The sequence below is a fragment of the Dreissena polymorpha genome, chromosome 8 (assembly GCF_020536995.1).
Source record: "Dreissena polymorpha isolate Duluth1 chromosome 8, UMN_Dpol_1.0, whole genome shotgun sequence".
Taxonomy (NCBI): Eukaryota; Metazoa; Mollusca; class Bivalvia; order Myida; family Dreissenidae; genus Dreissena; species Dreissena polymorpha.
This window is the reverse complement of record NC_068362.1, coordinates 45,312,433-45,334,046: the sequence shown is the minus strand read 5'-3', so window position 1 is coordinate 45,334,046 and position 21,614 is coordinate 45,312,433. Positions and strand designations below refer to the sequence as shown.

At 34.4% G+C, this 21,614-nt stretch overlaps 1 protein-coding gene across 1 annotated transcript; it reads left to right on the top strand.

Annotated features, from left to right (window-relative positions):
• The first annotated feature begins 15,381 nt into the window (after positions 1-15,381).
• On the top strand, positions 15,382-17,164 carry LOC127843136 (uncharacterized). The gene is made up of 2 exons (XM_052372977.1): positions 15,382-15,835; positions 16,096-17,164. Exons 1-2 carry the CDS (start codon positions 15,453-15,455, stop codon positions 17,111-17,113), a joined length of 1,401 nt encoding a protein of 466 aa, XP_052228937.1. The 5' UTR covers positions 15,382-15,452; the 3' UTR covers positions 17,114-17,164.
• The last annotated feature ends 4,450 nt before the right edge of the window (positions 17,165-21,614 follow it).

Here is a 21,614-nt window from a genome sequence, read left to right as displayed (position 1 = left end):
ACTCCAGACAATAGCAGACCTTTTCATTTGTGCTGTTTATTGACCATGAGTGTTACTTATAATCTCGTATCTATATGCTGACTCTGGACTCAATGTATTCTTGTTTGGATTTAATCAGGTCTGACTTTCTATGTTATTGATTCCAATTATACCCCACCCTGAGTGTGTTTGCTTTCTTACTTTAAATAAATCTTAACCAGGTCAGTTTTGTAAATACCTCCCAAGTTGTATTATTAATTGTTCAGACTTTATCTTAACATTGCATGTATACATTCATCTTAACTTTTCATATACATATTACTGAAATATAAACTCATAAGAATAATATATTAATTATATTATACATCTACATAATCAATTTCTAAATTTCTAGGTTCTATTTCCTAAATTAGTTTGTTAATAATAATGATATATTCATTATAACCCATTACATTACACATCTATATAATCAATTTCTAAATTTCAAGGTTCTATTTCCTAAATTAGTTTGTTTATACAACAATAATAATAATATATTCATTATAACCCATTACATTACACATCTACATAATCAATTTCTAAATTTCAAAGTTCTATTTCCTAAATTAGTTTATACAACAATAACACGACAATAACAATACCATAATGTACAATGAGATAAATTCTTAATATTATATATAGTATATGTACATTACGTTACACAACTCACCCTTTCAATTGAATTTTTTCTTATTTCACGATATGAAAAAATTATGATGGTGTCTTAATCCTGAGATCTGGACGAAGATAAGATTCTAAAAATATTTTTTTTTTTTTTTTTTTTTTTTTTTTTATTGTCTATTACCAAGTTTGCGTTGTTTGTGTTCTAGTAGTATTTGTCTGTATCTCTGTATGTGTGGTAACCGATGTGATGCATGAATGAGGGCTATATCTGGTAATGTCAACTTTGTAAAACAAAAAGTACATACATGTGCGTTGTTCAAAGTTCTGTATGGTGTGCCGCATGTTGGATGATATGTAAGTTTACAGCAAGGTGTTTGTACTGCTGCTATACTATGTTTTGAACAGAACTTACATAAAAGTTTTGATAAAAATTGATAACGTCTTTGCCGTTGGTGGCCTTGAGTGAAATATTGTTGGATGCGGTTATGCAATTGAGTATTATCTGTTTGAGCGAATGTGGTGATTGACATGTTGCGTATTTTGTTTGGGATGGATGTTGAATATTTTAATCGACGGAATGCTTTAGTGATTCTAAAGAGTCAATGCCGTAGTACGTGAATATTGCTTTGCAAATTTGATAATTGAGAATGTGTTGTTCGTTTGTTAAATGAATGAGCATCTGTTGATGAAGAAGAGGTATGTTGAAATACGTAATCAAGAAAATCAATGTATCCACTTGAATTTCGCCAGATCTCATCATATAAGTAAAAATTGAAACATTATGTTCTTGTTCAAGGGTGGACATTTTTTCAAACGTAGTTATAAAATAATGCATTTCTTCTAATTGAGTTTCTTCAATGGGTAAAGTAATGGAAACTGGCAATTGAAAATTAAATTCTTTGTAGAATCTAAAAAATGATTGAAAGAAAATCGAATTAGTAATCCAAAAGGCAATGTGTACCAAGAGGTCAACGAGGTACATGGTTAATAAATGAAATATATAGTTATAAAAATAATGAAATGTTTATATCCGTTCCGTCAGTGGGCGGCACAGTTCTTGTATGTTGTTTTAGTGGACAATAAAGTTAGTGTAGTTGAGCGTCAGAGAACAATGTTGTTCTTGTAGAGTTGGCGTCAGCGGTTGATGTAGGTCTTGTAGACTGGGTGATATTGGAGCTCCCGCAGACTGGGTGTCGGCAGACGATAAAGTTTGTGAAGTTTGGTGTCAGTGAACGATGTTGGTCTTGTAGAGTTGGTGCCCGCGGATGATGGGTTTTCGGTAGATTGGGCGCGATGTTGGTCTTGTAGAGTTGGTGTCAGCGGATGATGGGTTTCCGGTAGATTGGGCGCGATGTTGGTGTTGTAGAGTTGGTGTCCGCGGATGATGGGTTTCCGGTAGATTGGGCGCGATGTTGGTCTTGTAGAGTTGGTGCCCGCGGATGATGGGTTTCCGGTAGATTGGGCGGCCGCGTCCGGTAGAGTCACTCTGCGGTAGAATAACTCGTGGAATCAAAATCATCGTTAGATACAGTTCATGGTGTTGACATTAGTCTTGGTAAATTATATACAATGTGGCGATAACACATATTTCAAACGTTCGTTGCAGATTATACGAGTGTTCAACGCATCTTGGTTAACTATAGACAACATCCTAATAATACATATTCCAAACGTTCTTTGAAGATTACACGAGTGTTCAACGCATCTTGGTTAACTATAGACAACATCCTAATAATACATATTCCAAACATTCTTTGAAGATTATACGAGTGTTCAACACATATATACAGTCACAATAGACGAATACGGGTGATATATCGATCGATGTGGTAGTGCACTAAACAATTGTTCGTAGATTTTAGTTTTCAAGTATATCGTTCTGTTCATTATTGACGATAGTAGGTAATATCCAGTAAACAGCCCATGGTGCTGTTTATGGTTCACAACTTGGTTGTTGACAAGTTGTTATCGTCAAGGATCATCCTGATGTTGTCGTCTGGAAGGGTTTGTTACCCTCGTAGAGACGGGTATAGGGACGACAGTGTTCTCGGTCGTTGCGGGGGTGCTGAGGGCTTTTTGACCTCAGACACGAGAGGTTCGTGCGCCACATCACATGAAGCCACGCCCACATAACCCGGGGGACTGATTTCTCCCAGGTGCATATCATCGTTGGCAGATCGGAATTGGGCAATTATGGGACGATTAGATCGGGTCATACGTTTACATTTACAGTAAATAAGGAGTGCTGCACCAGAACTCAGAGCGGTCGCTACACCTATGATAATGTAACCCCATAATGGGAAGTCACCTGATGTCGTGTCAATGTCATTTAATTGTCTGATACTCTGCAGTTTTGTTATTAAAGCTTCCATAGGTATTTCTTTGATGTTTGATAGGTCATGAGGCATTTCTGTTTTAGTGAAATTAACGAGAGAGGTATGGAATGGTTTCCAAATGGAAGAACCTTTAAAGGTAGGTATGTCGAGTTTGTCGGTCGGAAGCCGGGTTTGACTGGAGTTAATGTACCAGGCATTTAATGTAAAGTATTCATTGTATGCGCGACAGTTCATGGGTACATTAACAATGTCTATGGGAGCGATAGCGCGAGCGGATATTTTATTTTGGGAATGATCTTGACATATCGTCACGAGGCGTAGGTCTTGTCTAGAGACTATCGCCCAGTTACCAGATCCTAAATATTTGGCATCAGGTAAGACGGTGTTAGGGTGTATGATCACCTTGCAATAATCCTTTATGTGTTGAGTGTTGTTAATCAGAATGGCTATGACGCATAATTTAGACATGTCTACTTGGTAGAATGGGGATTGTACGTCACATGTACGTCGCGCTTGACAAGTTTTCATTTCGTTATTTGTCAATAGGCAGTAGTGATTTCGCGCTTGGTCAATCAAGAAGCCCTTAGTTTCAAGTTCGTATCTAGCGGACATGTTATAGTGGATCTTATTGTCATTGATAGTTTCGTTAGCGGGTGAGTAGGGCATATCGAAATTGAATACTTCATATACCTCGAAGGAAGCGCCTATCTCGAGGAGAGGGATGTCCATTGTAATGATAATAGTAGTAGGTGACATTATGACGGTCGTTGAGGTAGATTGGTAATAATGCCATAGGTCGGTCTTGTGGTAATAATGCCATAGGTCGGTCTTGGGATTAGTTGGTAGTTGTAAATTATTAGGCAATTTTGTCGTAATGTCTAAGAGGACGTCTTTCAGGTGAATAGGTGAAATAAGGGATGGAAAAAGTTTGCCAGTGCTGAGCATATTAAGTTGTCCTTTAAAAGTTTCTAGATATAGTGATGCGTGGAAAACAGCCTGACGTAATTCATCAACCATGACCTTCAGGGAGTTGTAATTAACCGTATAATCTTGAACAGCATGGGTCATTGCCTGTAAACGTTCATGTGTGTGCATGATTTTTTCGTCAAGTTGTCTGAGGGTAGATATCAGAGTGTTAATGGAGTGGCGATTCTCAGTAATGTGTTGTTGGGTAACATTGAGAATGGATAAACTATTTTGTAACACATGGATAATAGTTTTCTGGCTTTCTTGAAGTTGATTAACGTGCGTTTGAATATTACGGATGTCAGAATCGTCAGCTGTGCCGAAAAGAAATTTAAAGAATCCGCCTAGGGGTAACAATGAGCGTTTCTGGGTATGACTGAGCGTTTTATAATCTAGATAGCTGTCAAGTATGTTGTCATGGTCAGAACGGATGTATTCGAGTTCCGTATGGAGTTGTGCTAATGATTGTTCAAAGGCGTCTGTTTGTAAAATTAGATCATTACGTTTGAATTGGGACGTCATGACTTTCGTGGTATTTGTGATATCGTTTAGTCTTGTTTCAAGTTGGGTAAGAAATGTAGAGAAGACGTTGGTATCGAGAAGTAGGGCTATTTGCCAATGAGCTCTGGTCACAGACACTTCGTTAACTTTTTGAAATATAACATTTTCGTTAATCTCAAGTCCTCCGATCATGCGCAACGATAATATCAAAACAAATGATGGCAACATCATCTGAAATATTACAAAGAAGAAGTATATTATCCGATTTGGTTACTAACTAAATGCTATTTACATAACTTGGGGTCATTTAAGCGTATAGACGTCAACGTTGCTCGTGTGGTCGTTATGGTAAATATTACATATGATCAGCTATTGCCTCTAGGCACGTGAAAATCACTTTCTTAATAGATTTATTAGATCGTTGACGTTGTCGTATGGATTTTCTTTTTTTGTGCTTAATAGCTATTTCATCAATTTGCATGTGATGATCGGTCGAATCGGTGTCCGATTGACGCGGGGTGGATATTGTTGTTCAGCCCTATCGTATTGATGTGTGTCGGATTCGCTAGAGTTTGACGCATTGTATTTGAATTGTTTTTTCCGTAAATGTTTTTGCAATTCTGCTAAGGGGATGTCTTCCTCCTCATCAGAATTGTCCCGAATTTGGCGGGTTTGCCTAGTTATGATAGGTAATCCGTGTATTGACTTATTTAAATCACTATCAGACTCACTATTTTCGGCAAAAGCTAAATTTGCTTTCCTTATGGGGCGTCCCATATTAGTATTTGATATAGGCCACTCATTTATGTTAGCATGTCTTATTTGGTCAGCATGAACTTTAATAGTTGAGTTGTCTAATTGATTCTTTATTATGTATGTTAACGGTGATTTTTGTTCGATAATACGATAATATGGTCTCCATTTACTGTCTAATTTATTTGTACGGTGTAAGTTCTTATAGTAAACGGGGTCGTTAATCTCAAATTTGATATCTTTTGTATTTTTATTCGCATATTCGGCTTGTTTATCTTTAGATTTTTGAATTTGTGCACACACCTTTTTAAATGATTTGTGTTGTTCTTCTAATATTATTTTATGATAATCCTCGCCGTGATATTTACGCCTAGGTTTTAACAAATTGTCTATTGGTAGAATGGGGTCTCTGTTAAATACTAAAAAGAAAGGCGAATGTTTTGATGTCTCTGAATGGGAAAATCGCATAGCTGCCAAAGACATGTTTAAATGTAAATCCCATTGTTGTACGTTTTCTTGAACGCGTTTTGATAGTATATTGTTCATAGTCGAGTGAGAGCGCTCGTTTTTACCGTTAGCTTCTGGGTGATATGTGGACGTTTTGACGTGTTGGATATTCATGGATTTTAATGTTTCTGTAAACGCCGTACTAGTAAACTCTTTACCAGTATCGGTAATTATCCTTATGGGACATGAATGACGACAATAAATCTCGTTTACTAACAGGTGTATTACGCTATCAGATGACTTATCCGGCGACGGAAAAGCCTCTATATATCCGGAAAATTGATCCACGAAACATATTATATATCTATTTCCGGAAAGCGTTGTTGGGTATGGTCCGCATATATCTATGGAAACGACCGAGAAAGGGAATGGTGGTATTGCGGTTTCTGATGATACGGGAGCTTTAATTGCTTTCAAGTTTCTAGTTTGACAGACAATACATTTCGACACGTAATCATGCAATTCTTTGAACATTTTAGGCCAATAATATTTCTCTTTTATGGTATGAAAAAGTCTTTGAGAACCACCGTGTCCATTTTCGTCATGATATTGATTAATAATTAAACTTGTCAGGTGTTTAGGTACGAAAAGCCTAAAGGTAGGTTCTCCATCGACGCTCGATATATAGTATAATATCCCGTCAACCATAATGAATTTTTCATCTTCGTGTTTGTTTTGTTTTCCTAATTTTAATCTTGTTTTAATCTCAGATATGTGTGGGTCTTTTCCTTGTTCAATTTCCATGTTACAATCATTTATTTTATCGGGTTCGATCGTCTCGTTATTTATAACCGTTTGTGGGATCGTGCTATTATCAATTACTTGTCTGTGATCGATATGCGTAGAGTCAATTACATTAATTTCGCGCGTCTGGTTTTTTCCATTTATTTCCGAACTAATTGTATAATGTTTATCGTTAATATCTAATTCTATTTCTGTTTGTTCGTCTCGGTCATTCGTTATTTTGGTGTTTGGTGGTCGGCTTAGAAAGTCGGCAATTATGTTCTTTTTCCCCGATATATACTCAATTTTGCAATTGTAACCTGCTATACTTAAGGCCCATAATTGTACTTTCTTGTTTTGCATCGGAGATTCAAGAAGGAATTTTAACGGGCGATGATCCGTTTTGATAACAAATTCGGCGTTGTGTAAATAATGGTGTAATTTATTTAGACTGTAAAATATGCTGTAACATTCTTTCTCAATAGTACTATATTTACATTGCGTCGGGTTTAATCGGTGCGATAGAAAGAATATCGGTTTTTCCCCTACATAATCTCCGGTTTCATTATCCCCGCATTTTTGAGTTAAACAAGATCCAATGCATTTATCCGAAGCATCCGTATACAGAATATAACCTTTATTCGGGTCTGGATAGGAAAGGTAAGGAATTTGTGTGAACGAGTCTTTTAATTGTAAGAAACTATCTTCGCATTGTTTTGACCATTTAAATGGGACATACTTTCTCGTGAGATTAAGGAGAGGCTCTACTACTTCTGAATACGACGGACAGAATCTCCTATAAAATCCTGCAGCACCTAAGATAGATCGTACGTCGCGTACGCACTTCGGCCTAGGGAATTGTCGGATCGCTTCTACTTTTAACGGATCTGGCCTTATACCGTTTTCATCTATAATGAAGCCTAGGTATCTAGTCTCTCTTTGCAAGAATTGACATTTCGATAGTTTAAGTTTTAGGTTATGCTTATTGAGACTTTGCAGTACTGTATCTACGTGTGATAAATGAGATTGTAAGTCAGGTGAAAATATTAAAATATCATCCAAATACGCTACGGCAAATCCTTCACAACCCTTAAGTACTTTATTAGCTAATTCTTGAAATATCGATCCCGCCCCAGACGCACCGAATGGCATAACGTTAAAATGAAATAGACCCCTAAACCCTGAATCAAAAGCCGTTTTTTCTCTGTCTTCCTCTTTTATAGGTATTTGCCAATAACCCGATATTAAATCTAAACTGGTGAAATATTTACTTTTCCCTAATAACGCCAATATATCATCGATTAATGGTAATGAATATGCAATTGGTTTTGTAATTTTGTTAAGCTGTCTGAAATCGACGCAAAATCTTTTCTCTTCTTTTTGATCTTTATTTGAATCAAGGTTATTTTTCTTTTTGTCTACTAAAACAATAGGGAAACTCCACGGACTTCGCGATGGGCTTATTATGTTTGCCGCTAACATTTCGTCAATAGCTTTATCTATGAATACCTTATTGTTTAATGGTGTTCGATACGGCCTTAATTTAATGGGAGGATGGTCCCCTGTATCGATGTTAAATTTCATTGCTGTAGTTTGTTTTAGTTCTAAATTATTTCTTGCGAAGAGAGTTCTGTGTTTTAAGAGTATTGGAAGAATATTTTCTTTTTGATCCCCAGCGACATGTAAGTCTGATAGAATCTCATCTTTAGATAAGCCTGATTTGGGTGTATTGTTTTTGATAACGCTTTCGATAGAACATATTTCATTATCTTGGATAGCTTGAAGTTGGCCTATGGGACAATTACGTTTTAGTCTAATCGTTTTATGGGTATTATTTATAATTAGAATAGGGAATTTACGATCACGCGTTGCCTTGACTACTGAGTTAACGATTGTTAAACCGGGTTCGTTATCAAAGAAAGAATTACTTATTCCAGTAAAGTCATAATTTTGATTTGAGCGTAAGCCGTTTCTTTTAGTCCTGGCAAGGAGTCTATATGCAGTTTGTGGTTTAAGAACGGTATGTCTAGTTAGCCTCGCTATTATTGAAAGGTGTACATCTTCTTCCAGAGGTACATAACAATCTTTTATTCTTAAACATCCTAGGTCAAAGTATAATCGGACACCGTTGTCTTGTAAGAAATCTCTCCCTAGTATTACGTTCCTATTAATGTTTTCAACGACAAAAAATGGATGTTCAATATATATACTCCCTATTTTAAATTTTAATTTTACATTACCGCGAACGTATAGCGAGTTACCATCGACCGCTTTTAGATTAATTTTTGTCATTTTAAGTGGTGGTTTGTGTTTTAATAGATCATAAGCTCTTTTACTAATTACGGAAAGTTCTGCACCAGTATCTACCAAGCTCCTAAATTTACAATTTCCTATTGAAATGAGGCAAGAATTTGGGTTTCCACACAAAGCAATATTATACGTCTTTACGTTTCCGTCGTTACCATAGACCCCTTTTTGGTAAGACGTACCTAGTTTTTTTGATTAAGGTATGGTTTTCTTTGAGTACATTCTCTACTGAAGTGTCCCAATTTTCCACAATTCCAACAGTCTATTTTGTCTTTCCAATTTTTGTCATATTCGTTCTTACGTGCGTAACTGTTTTGACCTACCGCGTATGCATTTATTTCGTTTTTCCTACGTCTACAGTCTTGTATAACATGACCCTGTCTCTTGCAATACCTGCAAGTGTTTGATGGTCTCAAATGATCGATTTCCATTGGAACAGGTCTATTAAGTGGTGTTTGAACTTGATTATGACTTAAATGTGACCTTAATTCGAATCTTGCTCTTACATTTTGTTCGGCTAATGCGGAATTGACTGCTGACGCTAAAGTAGTCGGATTTTCTCGCATTAATTTAAGGCGTAAATAATCATGTCTCAGGCCGTCAATGAAAGTTCCAATTAACTGACTTTCGATCATCTCGAGGTTATCCTCAACATTTTCATACGCTTCACTAGATAAAGACAGAAGTCGTTCCGCGAATAATTGGACATTTTCGTCGGGTTTTTGTTTGAGTGTTTTTAAGAGAGCAAGAGCATAATGAGGGTCCTGGATTTTTGCGAATCTTATCTTAAGTTCATTTTTATAGGTTGCCCATGACTCATCAGGAAAATCAGTCAAATACCTCTGAATGTAATCGCTAACAAGTCCCCTACTAGATTGGTAAGCTACTAACTTCAATTGATCCCCCGCCAAACGTGAAAGTACCCCATATTTCTCTATGTTTTTGATCCAATTTTTGTATTCTTTAGGATTTCCGTCATAAGTTTGAATTACTTGTGAGACGCTTTGAGTTCCGATAACATTTGTTACTCCTCTAATTTGTTCGCTTAAATTTTGAAAGAATTGTGGAATCGCTTGATCTGCCATCTTAGATAATTAACCATAGGAAAATAAGTCAGTCACTCACCGAATATTTGCCCGTTCGTTGTGGAGGTCCGGCACGTTTTCTTCCCTCTGGCCCGTGAAAGAAGTGGTACTTCTGGTTGATCCTGTTGTCACCGCGCACCAGTTAAACACGTGTCACGTAATGAAGATAAAACAAGTCTCTGATGTCTAAAATATTTCTTTATTTTACTCTGTTCTCTAACATCAAAATTGTATTTATAGTTTAAACATTATTTTCTAAGTCTATCTGTTGTATTTTCCTAACCCAAGCGCAGAGTGCCGCTCTCCTTCCAAACATCCCCATTTTGTCCCCAATTTAATTTGCATATTTTTCTTTTAAACTTTTGATTGGTCCTCAGCTAGTACGGTTATTATTCATTGGTTGATTCGTCAGAATATTCTAGAAGGAACACTTTTTCATGTATTCACTTGCTTGGCGGATATACTAAAATTTTTTATTGGTATAGAGTAATTCTGTTACTTTCGTCAGTACTATGACTTTTGTACTCCAGACAATAGCAGACCTTTTCATCTGTGCTGTTTATTGACCATGAGTGTTACTTATAATCTCGTATCTATATGCTGACTCTGGACTCAATGTATTCTTGTTTGGATTTAATCAGTTCTGACTTTCTATGTTATTGATTCCAATTATACCCCACCCTGAGTGTGTTTGCTTTCTTACTTTAAATAAATCTTAACCAGGTCAGTTTTGTAAATACCTCCCAAGTTGTATTATTAATTGTTCAGACTTTATCTTAACATTGCATGTATACATTCATCTTAACTTTTCATATACATATTACTGAAATATAAACTCATAAGAATAATATATTAATTATATTATACATCTACATAATCAATTTCTAAATTTCTAGGTTCTATTTCCTAAATTAGTTTGTTAATAATAATGATATATTCATTATAACCCATTACATTACACATCTATATAATCAATTTCTAAATTTCAAGGTTCTATTTCCTAAATTAGTTTGTTTATACAACAATAATAATAATATATTCATTATAACCCATTACATTACACATCTACATAATCAATTTCTAAATTTCAAAGTTCTATTTCCTAAATTAGTTTATACAACAATAACACGACAATAACAATACCATAATGTACAATGAGATAAATTCTTAATATTATATATAGTATATGTACATTACGTTACATCTTAGGGTGTGCACGATTCTTTGCAGATCAAAGTCGGTTATGTATGACTGAGGCATCATCTGTATGGGGGTTGACTGCATAGTGGGTGAAGTGGTCATGTATGGTGGGATCTGCCTCTCAGGGGATATAACATAGTGATGGTCATGTGCACCTGTTAGATGTACTGATGGCTGAGGAGCAGTCTGGATCTGCAGAGACAGTTGGGTGTTCGCACAGTTTTTATCAACAAGCGTTGAGTCAATGTTATCACCATGGGCACTGCTGTTCGACATTTTGTGAGATTGGACGACTATATGGGATTCAATGTGTAATTAGGTGAAAACCAGTCCACACTTGATCCTTCAGTACTCTCCGATTCGTACTCAGACTCAGTGTCCGTAGTTAATCTGGACTTTTTATCAAGTTTTAAGTTATCAGGGGAGACAACTTTACGTTTGTTAGCACGAATCCGTTTTGGTTGTGTTTTATTAAGATTGTTTGAATCTTTGGTAAGAGAGACAATGGACGTTAGATCACCTTTACCCATTAGATAGTTCTGCTTTATGATTCGGACGAGGTTAACTTAGTTGTAGACAAAAAACATTTTTTTCATGAGAGCGATTCAAAATTTGATGTGTTTACACCGGAACCGGAAGAAGTTGCCCTAGCGTATTACGGTTTACAGTTAAGCATTAGGCGATTAGCGGTTGCAATATTGCAAATTGCCGATCTAAAACAGACAATATCCTAACAAAACACTTGAAAAGCGGAATGGAAATTAGTCAAATTACCTAAAGAAAAGTACATTTACACGCATTTCATCAGTGTTTGAATATCATTGTTCATAAAAGTTAATAAACACGCATAATACGTTTGTAATAATGAGCATTACAATTTTGACATGAATACCGCTCCAAGATAAGAAAGTGAAGAATCCATTTACTAGAAAGACGCCAAAAACAATAACTGAGATATCCGCCACGACTACTGCTTTTGTTTGTTATTTTGAGTTCAGCAGAAAAGACATGAATTATATCACCCTCTGATAATTTGTCCTTTGTATTATCATTCGTATATAAATTACACAATACCTTGACGGTGTTTGTTTTTACATACGAATGGTAACCAGATGAAGCTGTTATGCAACTTGTAATAATATAGCGTTTTCATTGTAGGAAACAACTACTTTTTAAAACAAAAAAAATGGCACAAGTAAATATATATTACGAATATACATATGCATGTAATATAATATATCCGCCCAAAAGAAAAGCTGTACAGACAGGTGGGTGCTGTACAGAAGGCAACCCATTTCATGGTTACCTTAATAGTCCAAAATAAGCAGCGATTAAGAAGCAGAAGATGAGTTAATGTAAACAATGCACAATTAATTGATTATTCTTAAATTAAAGACACTCGTTTAGTTTGCTTATCGTTTTATATTTGTACATGTTCCTGTTTTAATTCATGGCAAGATTCTGATGATTAAGTGGTAAAGAACCACTTTGATAGTGAAATTATTTTTTCAGAGAAGTTGATTTTCGGTATAATTCGATTATTTTTCATTCAAAATGATATTTTTACTAATTAATATAATAGCCACACGCTAACCACCTGTGAATGCAGGTGGTTTTGGTTTCAGATGAATCTAAATTTTAGAAAATGAGAGACACACGAGACAATAGTCGCTCTTCCGGATTATTGTATGGAACTCAGACATCATTTAAAACATTAAAGAAAAACTTTTGGACATACATATAACCCATATATAAAAGATTTATTATTTTTGTATTGTTCATGTTTGTAATTAGATTCGGACATTTTAATAATAAATTTATATCATGCCTCGATTTGACGCACTTTCATAACTTCAGATTCGGTTTTATGCTATTGAAAATGCCAGCGAAAAGATCATTCTAAAAGGTTATTTTCGAAGCATTTCAATACAAATCAAAAAGAATTGTATATTGCAATCACATTTGTTTCATAACATTATTCTTATGTTTTTCTTAACATCTTAGTATGCCATAAGGTTACTACATTCAATAAGTAAAAGTCCTCATCATAAGGTTTCAAACAAAGTCATCAAAACAATAATTAACTCAAACACATTTGAGGATTAATGGATGCTTTGAGGAGTATGGTCTTTTATTTTTAATCTCTCACGAATTAAATTATATTTATCGTTAAATGTGTTTACATGTTACTTTTCTATTTAAATAACAATATAATCATTTTAAACTTCTAAAAAACAATATTTGAAGTCCCGGTACTTAGTTTGTAGTTTTGACGATGATGTGCATGTGCGGGCGATACTATGCTTATCAATTACATGTATTTTATTTCTCATGTATCGCGTTTATTTGATATAATATGTTTCATATGTGTTGTGTGTATATTGTCCTGTATTGTGCACGCAATTTGCATAGATAACAGACTACGAAAGATTTACAAAGGCAGATAAAATAAGTTTATTAAAGTCTCATCATCATGTACATAGTAAAACATTTACACAATAACTTTCAAACACAGTACATAGATGCCACTCATAATTGAGTTAAAAGAGACTATACATATTATAAAATACAATTCAACGATAATAGCTAAAACTTTATGAATATATTTCACTACTCCACTAATTGGAGCAGAAAATTAGAGCAGAAAATTGGATAGAATTAAAGTTACCCAAATACAAATTGGTAATTGTGAGGAGGTGTAATGTCTACAAGCAAAATTAAAATGACTAAAGGATGGTTTAGTGAGTATGGTAGTACTATGTAACAAGAACGGAATCTATTCAACCCCATACATTTCATGTCATGCAAGCGTTGAATGTATACCGTCCTAAGAGATTTGAAAACTTGATGTTAAGCACTTAAAATACAGCTGTTATAATACAATATTATATATCATGATACCAGAAGCAGCTACTAGATACCCATATCGATATATCAAAGTCTAACACTCAAAATCATGCACGAGAAAGGAAATTCCTTCAGTATTTATAAAGAGGAGATGCTAACATTTTACTCCTGAGCATTCAGTGTATTATCCTACAAAATTTAAAAGGCATGTCCATCTTTTAGTGTCTGCTTCTTGTATATGACTAAAATAACAATGAATATCTAAAAAAAACTTATTTAGTTAACATTATTACACAATTTAAAAAAAAAACAAACTTAAACACATTAAAAGATCAAATTCTACAGTACAATTTTCTTTTTCTTTCTACTAGAATATGATGGCAGGCTTTGGCAGATAAATACAAAAGGTTTTCGTCACTAAACATTTTAACCAATTTGTCGTCATCTGACATATTATCATTATTTGCAAACATATTATCGAGTGCAGATACTAAGTCTTTTCGTATATCGCTATATAACGGACAATAAAACAACACATGCTTTTCATCTTCAACATAATCAAGACAATTAAAACATTTTCTATTTGACTCATCAATATTTTCATAGCGACCTGTTTCTACTCTTAGTGGCGCTACACCACACCTAAACTTTGTAATAGCTGATCTATATTGAAATGGCATATTACACATTCTGTACAATACTGTGATTCAAATTTTCTGTAAGTTCTTAATTTATTACCACCGTTTCCTCTTATAGCATTGTGCCTCTCCAGCAAAAGCTTCCAGTGATTCGTTTCATTCTCTTCTACATTCTCTTCTGCCATAGTATCTGTTTCAATATTAATTTTCTCAATTTATTTGGTGCAAATTTGCTTTGAAAACATTTCGTTGTTATTGCGAGATATAGCAAAAGCCTGTCTAATTTAAGTGTACTCAGAAAATAAATACTGAAAAACAGCGAGTAAACATCCATAATTATATTGAAATAAAATAATGTGGGAAACTAAAAGTAGTCGAATTGTATTGCAGAGTAGATTACTCATGCAGCTTTTAAATCGCTAGATTCTATGTTGTAACACTTCATATTTACTAATTAAGTGTTCCAAAAGCGGCCAAAGTATCGATCAGAACAGCCTAAGGTCGTATTAGATGACACAGATAGTTTAAATTTACATTTTTTTCTGAAAGCATAACGTCATTCAATCTAAGTCAATACCATTCAATACCGCATGAATGCTTATATTGATCGATTCACGCGATTTACTTCATAAGAATTACTTCTTATGCATTTATATATTTATAGGTTAAAACATTTTGTTTCAAATAGCAGAAATAAAAACAGTGACAAATAAAAACTGTTATATTAACCAACCATAGAGACTTATTTGGAATAAGTTATAAAGTCGAAAAACGTATACATTAAAATCACATAGAAATTAAATTATTGGTGGAGTGTTTTTGCAGTTGACTTAAATTTAAAACTGTTTGATACAATGTATGAATATACGGAGCCGAACGAGGACGGTGTGTCAACAATAGGGTCTGCAAGCGGCTTTGTGTATGTTAACACTTTTCCTTGCCGAAAGATGAGGCGCATGCGACCGGATGTATTTGCCGTAGCAAAAAATAGAATACATGCCAAATCTGAGAAATTTGATGAGCAAAGTAATGCGTATGAAGATGAACGGTTAAATGAAATATTTTCGAGTGTTGCAGTAGAGTCCGTTAGGTCGTCAGGTTTTCTTGAAGTAGAAGAAAATAGATCTGTAAACTATTCGATGACCCTATCTGAAGTTGGTGATGAATTGACAGCAAATGCATGTTCACTGGAACTGTGTGAGAAGTGCACCTCTGTTGACCGGGACCAAGCATCCCACTATTGCCCACAATGCAACATGAAATTATGTGTCTGTTGCTTTAGGGAACATGCCAAGTGGTTGCCGTTACATGTACCGAAATCGTTATCAAGGTATGGTTATTTCTTACACTTCTGTATGGAAATTTGTGTTTCGTACATGAGTGTAATTTTTGTACAATATAATGGTAAAATAAAATCAATATCGGAAATCATGAAATTTCGAAGATGAAGGGCACAGCAGTGAAAGATGTCTTCATGGTTTTATTTGATTGAATCGCAGATATTTGGGATTTCAAAATATTTAACTGACATGCACATTGGAAAAGTCGTTTTCATTTTAATAGCATGCAATTGTTTAAATACTATTTCAGATGGAATCCGAACGACCCTTCAGACAAATTAAAGACGGAATTTCATAAGATAGCTGAAGACGCATGGGTGTCAAAACAAAAGGAAATGCGCATTGAACCTGCTCAACACATCGGATCTTCTTTCAATGTTGGTCAAACAGAAATGATTTCCGGTGAAGCAGTTCGATCAGCACATGCTGTTGCCACAACAAGATCCGTTGAATATAGCAGTCAGGAAGACAACGGTTCAGAATTTTACGGTACACCATCACAATCTCAATATTCCATCAATATAAAGGATGCAGCGGATAAACAAACATGCTGCATCATTGACATATGCGTCCTCAACACTGATACAATTGTTACTGCAGATACTGCAAACTGTAAGTTAACTGAAATTAAAATTAGAACCATGAAAAAGAAGCGTTCGCACTTGTTAAAAGATTACCCTCGTGCAGTTGCGCATATCAGAAACATGATTTTGCTTGTAGCATATCCGCAAGGAAAACTTGCTTACATCGACATGGATGATGGTAGTCAATGGTCGTCACAAATAAAACTTGAAGGGCAAGAGTGTTCCAGTATTTGCGTTAACAAAGGCAAAATTTACGTTAGCATTCCGAGAGGGATAAATGTATTCGACATTTCAAGCGAATGTCTTCATTTGCAGTATGATTTCAATACTGAATACGGAGAAATAATGTCATCAACTCAAAGAATAACTGTAAGTGGTGACATTGTTATTGTAAGCGATCCAAATAATGGACTTTTGTTTATTAATACGCAGACTCACACAATTAGCAATGAAATCAAAACGTTAGACAAGCCAACAGCTATATGTTTGGGTTCAGCTGGTGATTTTTATGTTGCTTGTACAAAAGCCGTTGATTGTATTAAAGATGATGTGGTCATAAGACGTTTTGGAACGGAGTTTGGATTATATGCACCTTTTGCGGTCTGTTTTGTTGACTCGAGTGAATTTAAACATTTGTTTGTGAGCCAATGGTCGCGTAATAATGTGGAATGTATTGTGCTGTAAAGAACTGTCAATGGTTATAAAACAACATTAAAACTTTACGTACGAATCTAAGCATACTATGCGTTACGTCTTTTGCAGAACTTGCCATTTTCAAATTTTGTTGTTTTGTATTAATTAGACAATTATTTCGTAATTCGATTTGGAAATACCGACACCAATTCATATTTGGAATACCAAATATCTTAAAAATAAGTACGTCGCAATGTGTTATATTACTGATTTAGGTAAAGATTTAGCATACATACAAGCTACAGATCACAGCACGATTGCACAGTAATTTATCTCAAATCAAATCTATAAATATTTTCCCCGTTTGTGTGGTGATATTGATTTCAGTGTACATGTATGAAGTGCTTATTAAATATTACAGTGTGATCATTCATGTTGTTACTTGTATAACCTATTCATTAAAATGTGAAGCTCATGTACCTGTTTGGTAACTTTGAATTAAATTTTGGTAGATACGTACAGTGTATTTTAAGAATCACGTCGATATAATACAGACCATTATGCCTGTTTAGACGTTCGTGTCCGTGGTCGACACAGCCAAAAAGGTGCATGTCTAAATGAAAAATCAAACAGTTCATAATATTTCCTACGTAGTCCTTACGGTAATATTGCTTGCCTAAGCTTGCCACAATACACATATAAACATGTTGAGAATATCTTCCAGTCTTATACCAACACATGAATATGAACGAATGTTATACACAAATCAAATAACAAACTTTATATTACACCATTCGTTTAAATATTATTTGTATACACGAAATAGTTTTGAAGCAACATTATTTGCAATTGAATAAAATACGACTGTCTTTAATTTATGATACAACTTCTTCGGAACATTTATGCTTGTGTTTTATTCATCATCGTATTATGTGTTTAAAAGTTAAAAAATGGACTACGATCGGATATGTTCGCTTAACCTGTCAGATAATTACGTGTACCATCATTAGCACATACAGCGCAAGTGTTTTTACAATTTATAAATTTACGATTTTATCAGTATTTGTAATTAAAAAAACATTTGATGTCTTCTAGAAATGATACTTGAATTGCTATATTATATGTTAAATCTAAATTGTTTGCCATTCATACTTCTTAAAAATTAAATGCCACAAAATGCAATTTTAATAATAATTATACTTTTTAAATAAAAATCTTTGAACAGTTAACCATAAATGAACATGTACACATTTGTGTCGTTATATCCTTATATAATCGTGTATGTCAAGTTATTGGTCTGATGACAGAATGACACATTTCATGCATTTAGATATAACATGTTATTACGAAAGCGTGTGCGATATTAAACACCCTACCAAATTCGCACCTATGTAAGTCAAATAAATACTTAATAAGAATCGGATTTGGTGATTTTGTTGTTAAGGCGAACGTTCGATATGCATGCTGACATAAATGTGCAAGATATGTGTTGCACCTGCAGAAACACAGATGCCGTATATTTGATCAGCCTATTGTGTTTTACTCTTATCTAATCTTATCATTTATAAATAATTCTGAACAGATATTAAAACAAACATGTTTATATCGATCAGATTATCATAGAAATTACCCGAAACGAAATCATATTAAAAAAAAGTATATATCTGATTTAACGTGCAACACAAAGGAATGGTCACAGCAACTTAACGCATTATCTGATTGATTTTCGATTCTCAAAAGTTTGCTATTCCAATCGATGTTTATTTTTATTTGTTTATACTTTGTATAAGTTAAGATCGGTTCGTCTATTTATAAGTTAAAAATGTTTGTCTACAAAAGGTGTCGTTTCTTTTTGAATGAGAAATTATTTCAAACTGTCATTACGGCAGTATGCCAAAACGGAATACCGATACAATAAGGTAGTACAACACACATTGCGCTACACTTTAAAATAGCTATTTTGGAATCCTAAGCGAAACAGTCTGTTTAGGTCACACCGACTATAAGGTCTCTGTTTATATTGCAAGCAGGCATAGGGCAATTAACCGTTGTTCCGAGTGCATACATTTGAATGTGCCTGTTTGCCCACCGATAGTTTTATCTTTTGTCTTTCCGTCTGTTCATTCGAATATCGGGCTAAGCAAATAATGAATCATGACACACGCATCACAGGAAAAAGTGTGGCTTCGTATGCACGCTGCTATAGCGTGTATTCAACCTGTCAGATAATTACGTATACGCCCAATCATACGTCTAACGCATGTTTTTACAATTTATCAACATAATTAATCAATATTTTGGATACTTAACAAATCTGTTTAATGTCTCTTAGAAATTTAATTAGAATAGCTCGATTACTGGTTGAACGTAAATTGAGTCATATACAGACTCGCTTTAACATTCTATACCAAAAACAAAACAAAACAAAACAAAAGCAATTAAACTCATTACGTTCAGTGGAAATGTGTGGGACACTTTTTTTATACTAATGCGCTGGCTAATCTGACGTAGTTTTTCGAAGAAAAATAAGCAACAAAAATCAATATGTACCCGAAAATGCGATATAATATCAAAACTAAAAGTCCAACTTTGATGCCACCTATAAAAAGGATAGTATTTGAAGAACTTATTTCTCAATTCGGAAAGGCATAATTCACCAAAGCTTATGGGAAATAACGTAAACCCTGTTTGTTATAATTATGTACGAGTTGCGCTTCTTCTATTGCTTTATTTACTCTGGTTTCGTAAGACAAAAGCTAAAACATTTAATTTTACAGATAGTTAATTGTCTTTCCACTGCAGCAAAATGGTAATTTATATTGTAAATACATTACTACCGATCACGTTGTTAACAACGCACCAAGATACGACCTCAAATTGCACGTATACAAGGTATTTTTTATTATTGTGGTATAAAACTTCAAGAAACTTTTGTAGAAAATTCGATTAATTATACAATTTTATTTTACCATACGAATGTGCTGTTCCTAATTGTGATGTTTCCACTTAAGTGCTCAAAGTGATCCATCCATTCAGCCTATAAGCTATATATCAATGGATGATATTGTATACTTTGTTAAAAACCAAAACAATTACGAGAACATAGACAAACGAAAGATGAACACAAAATGGACATATTTTAAAGGGGTTAGTTGTATAAATGTAATAGGGCCACTTTTTTTTAATGGTTGGGCACAAAATGATAGGGAAAGAAGCTTTCAATTCTGCTTAAGCTACATCTTTATCACTATTTTATCAAATACCAATCATTTGCCCTAAACGCCACATCTTAATATGGACAATATGGAAGAGGGGTTAAGATTAAAAGCAAAATCAGAGGTATACATGTTTATGTATAAAAAACAGCACTTGTAAAAAAATTATAATTGAAATAATTGTAACTTGACATTACGCAGAGAGTGCTATTAAGCCAATGTGTATAATATTTTCCAATTAAGCCGACTTAAATAATTGACTGTATTAAAGAAACTATTCATGAATTGTTATAATTAGTTGTTTTTTTCAATTGAAATTACAATTTGTGCGTCATACTTCGTCGTGTGTCGTCACATTATAGCTTACTTCCACTGTAGCGGCATTTTTCACAATCTTTATGCAACGTTTTTCGAATGTTTCTACCTAGATTCAAACTGAATCACGTATGACCAAAAACATCTCACCAAGTCAAATGTTAGAAAATAATATTTACCACTCTAGAGGCCATATTAATTTATACTCAAACTGTATGAAACTTGGCCAGAATTGACAAGAAATATGCCGATTTTGAATTAAGATCACAGGCATGCTAAAACAATGTCTCCAGATCAAGTCTTATGAACATTATTATCGCTCCAGAGGCAACGCAAGACTAAACCTGGATGACACTTTGTCAGAATGCTTATCTCGACAATATCTACACCAAGTTCGAATTAATGTGTTGTTCGTTCAAAAACTAGTTGCACGGGCTAAACCTTAGAAAATCCATGTTCCAACTCTAGTGGCGTGATAAATAACCCAGTCTTAATGTAATATGGTAAGAATATGTATTTTGACAAAATATAGACCAAGTTCGAATATGGCCCACGTGTATCGAAATATATGGCCACCAGGTGAAATCTTTGAAAACTTATTTTACCTCTTTAAAAGCTACATTTAAGACCCAATCTTGATTGTACATGGTCCGAATGGTTATCTTGCAATCTTGATAATATGCAGACCAGGTTTGAATGTTCATGAAGAGTGTCAAAACAATATATCAAGTTTACTAAATTTCACTTAGTTTACATTTTACTCAGGTGAGCGCCAAAGAACCATCTTTGGCCTATTGTTGTCTCTCATTCGTGCTGATTGTAACGTGAGCTCTCAATAGACAACATTTATCTTAGGGCAAATTGACGGGTTTTCGTTTTTATGAAAGTACCCGAACTAAAGTTTCGTTTGCTGACTGGCTACGCAATGGCAGTAAGTAAAATTACGGTCTGTGTCAAGTTTAAGTTCATTTTTTGCATATAACATTATGACGCCGCATAGAAGTGTAGCAGTATACACGTGA

What these genes read in the sequence shown, in the direction of transcription:
- LOC127843136 (XM_052372977.1), top strand. Translation starts at nt 15,453, where the DNA reads ATGAGGCGCATGCGACCGGATGTATTTGCCGTAGCAAAAAATAGAATA. An exon ending in GTACCGAAATCGTTATCAAG is followed by an intron (nt 15,836 to 16,095) that starts GTATGGTTATTT and finishes ATACTATTTCAG; the next exon opens with ATGGAATCCGAACGACCCTT.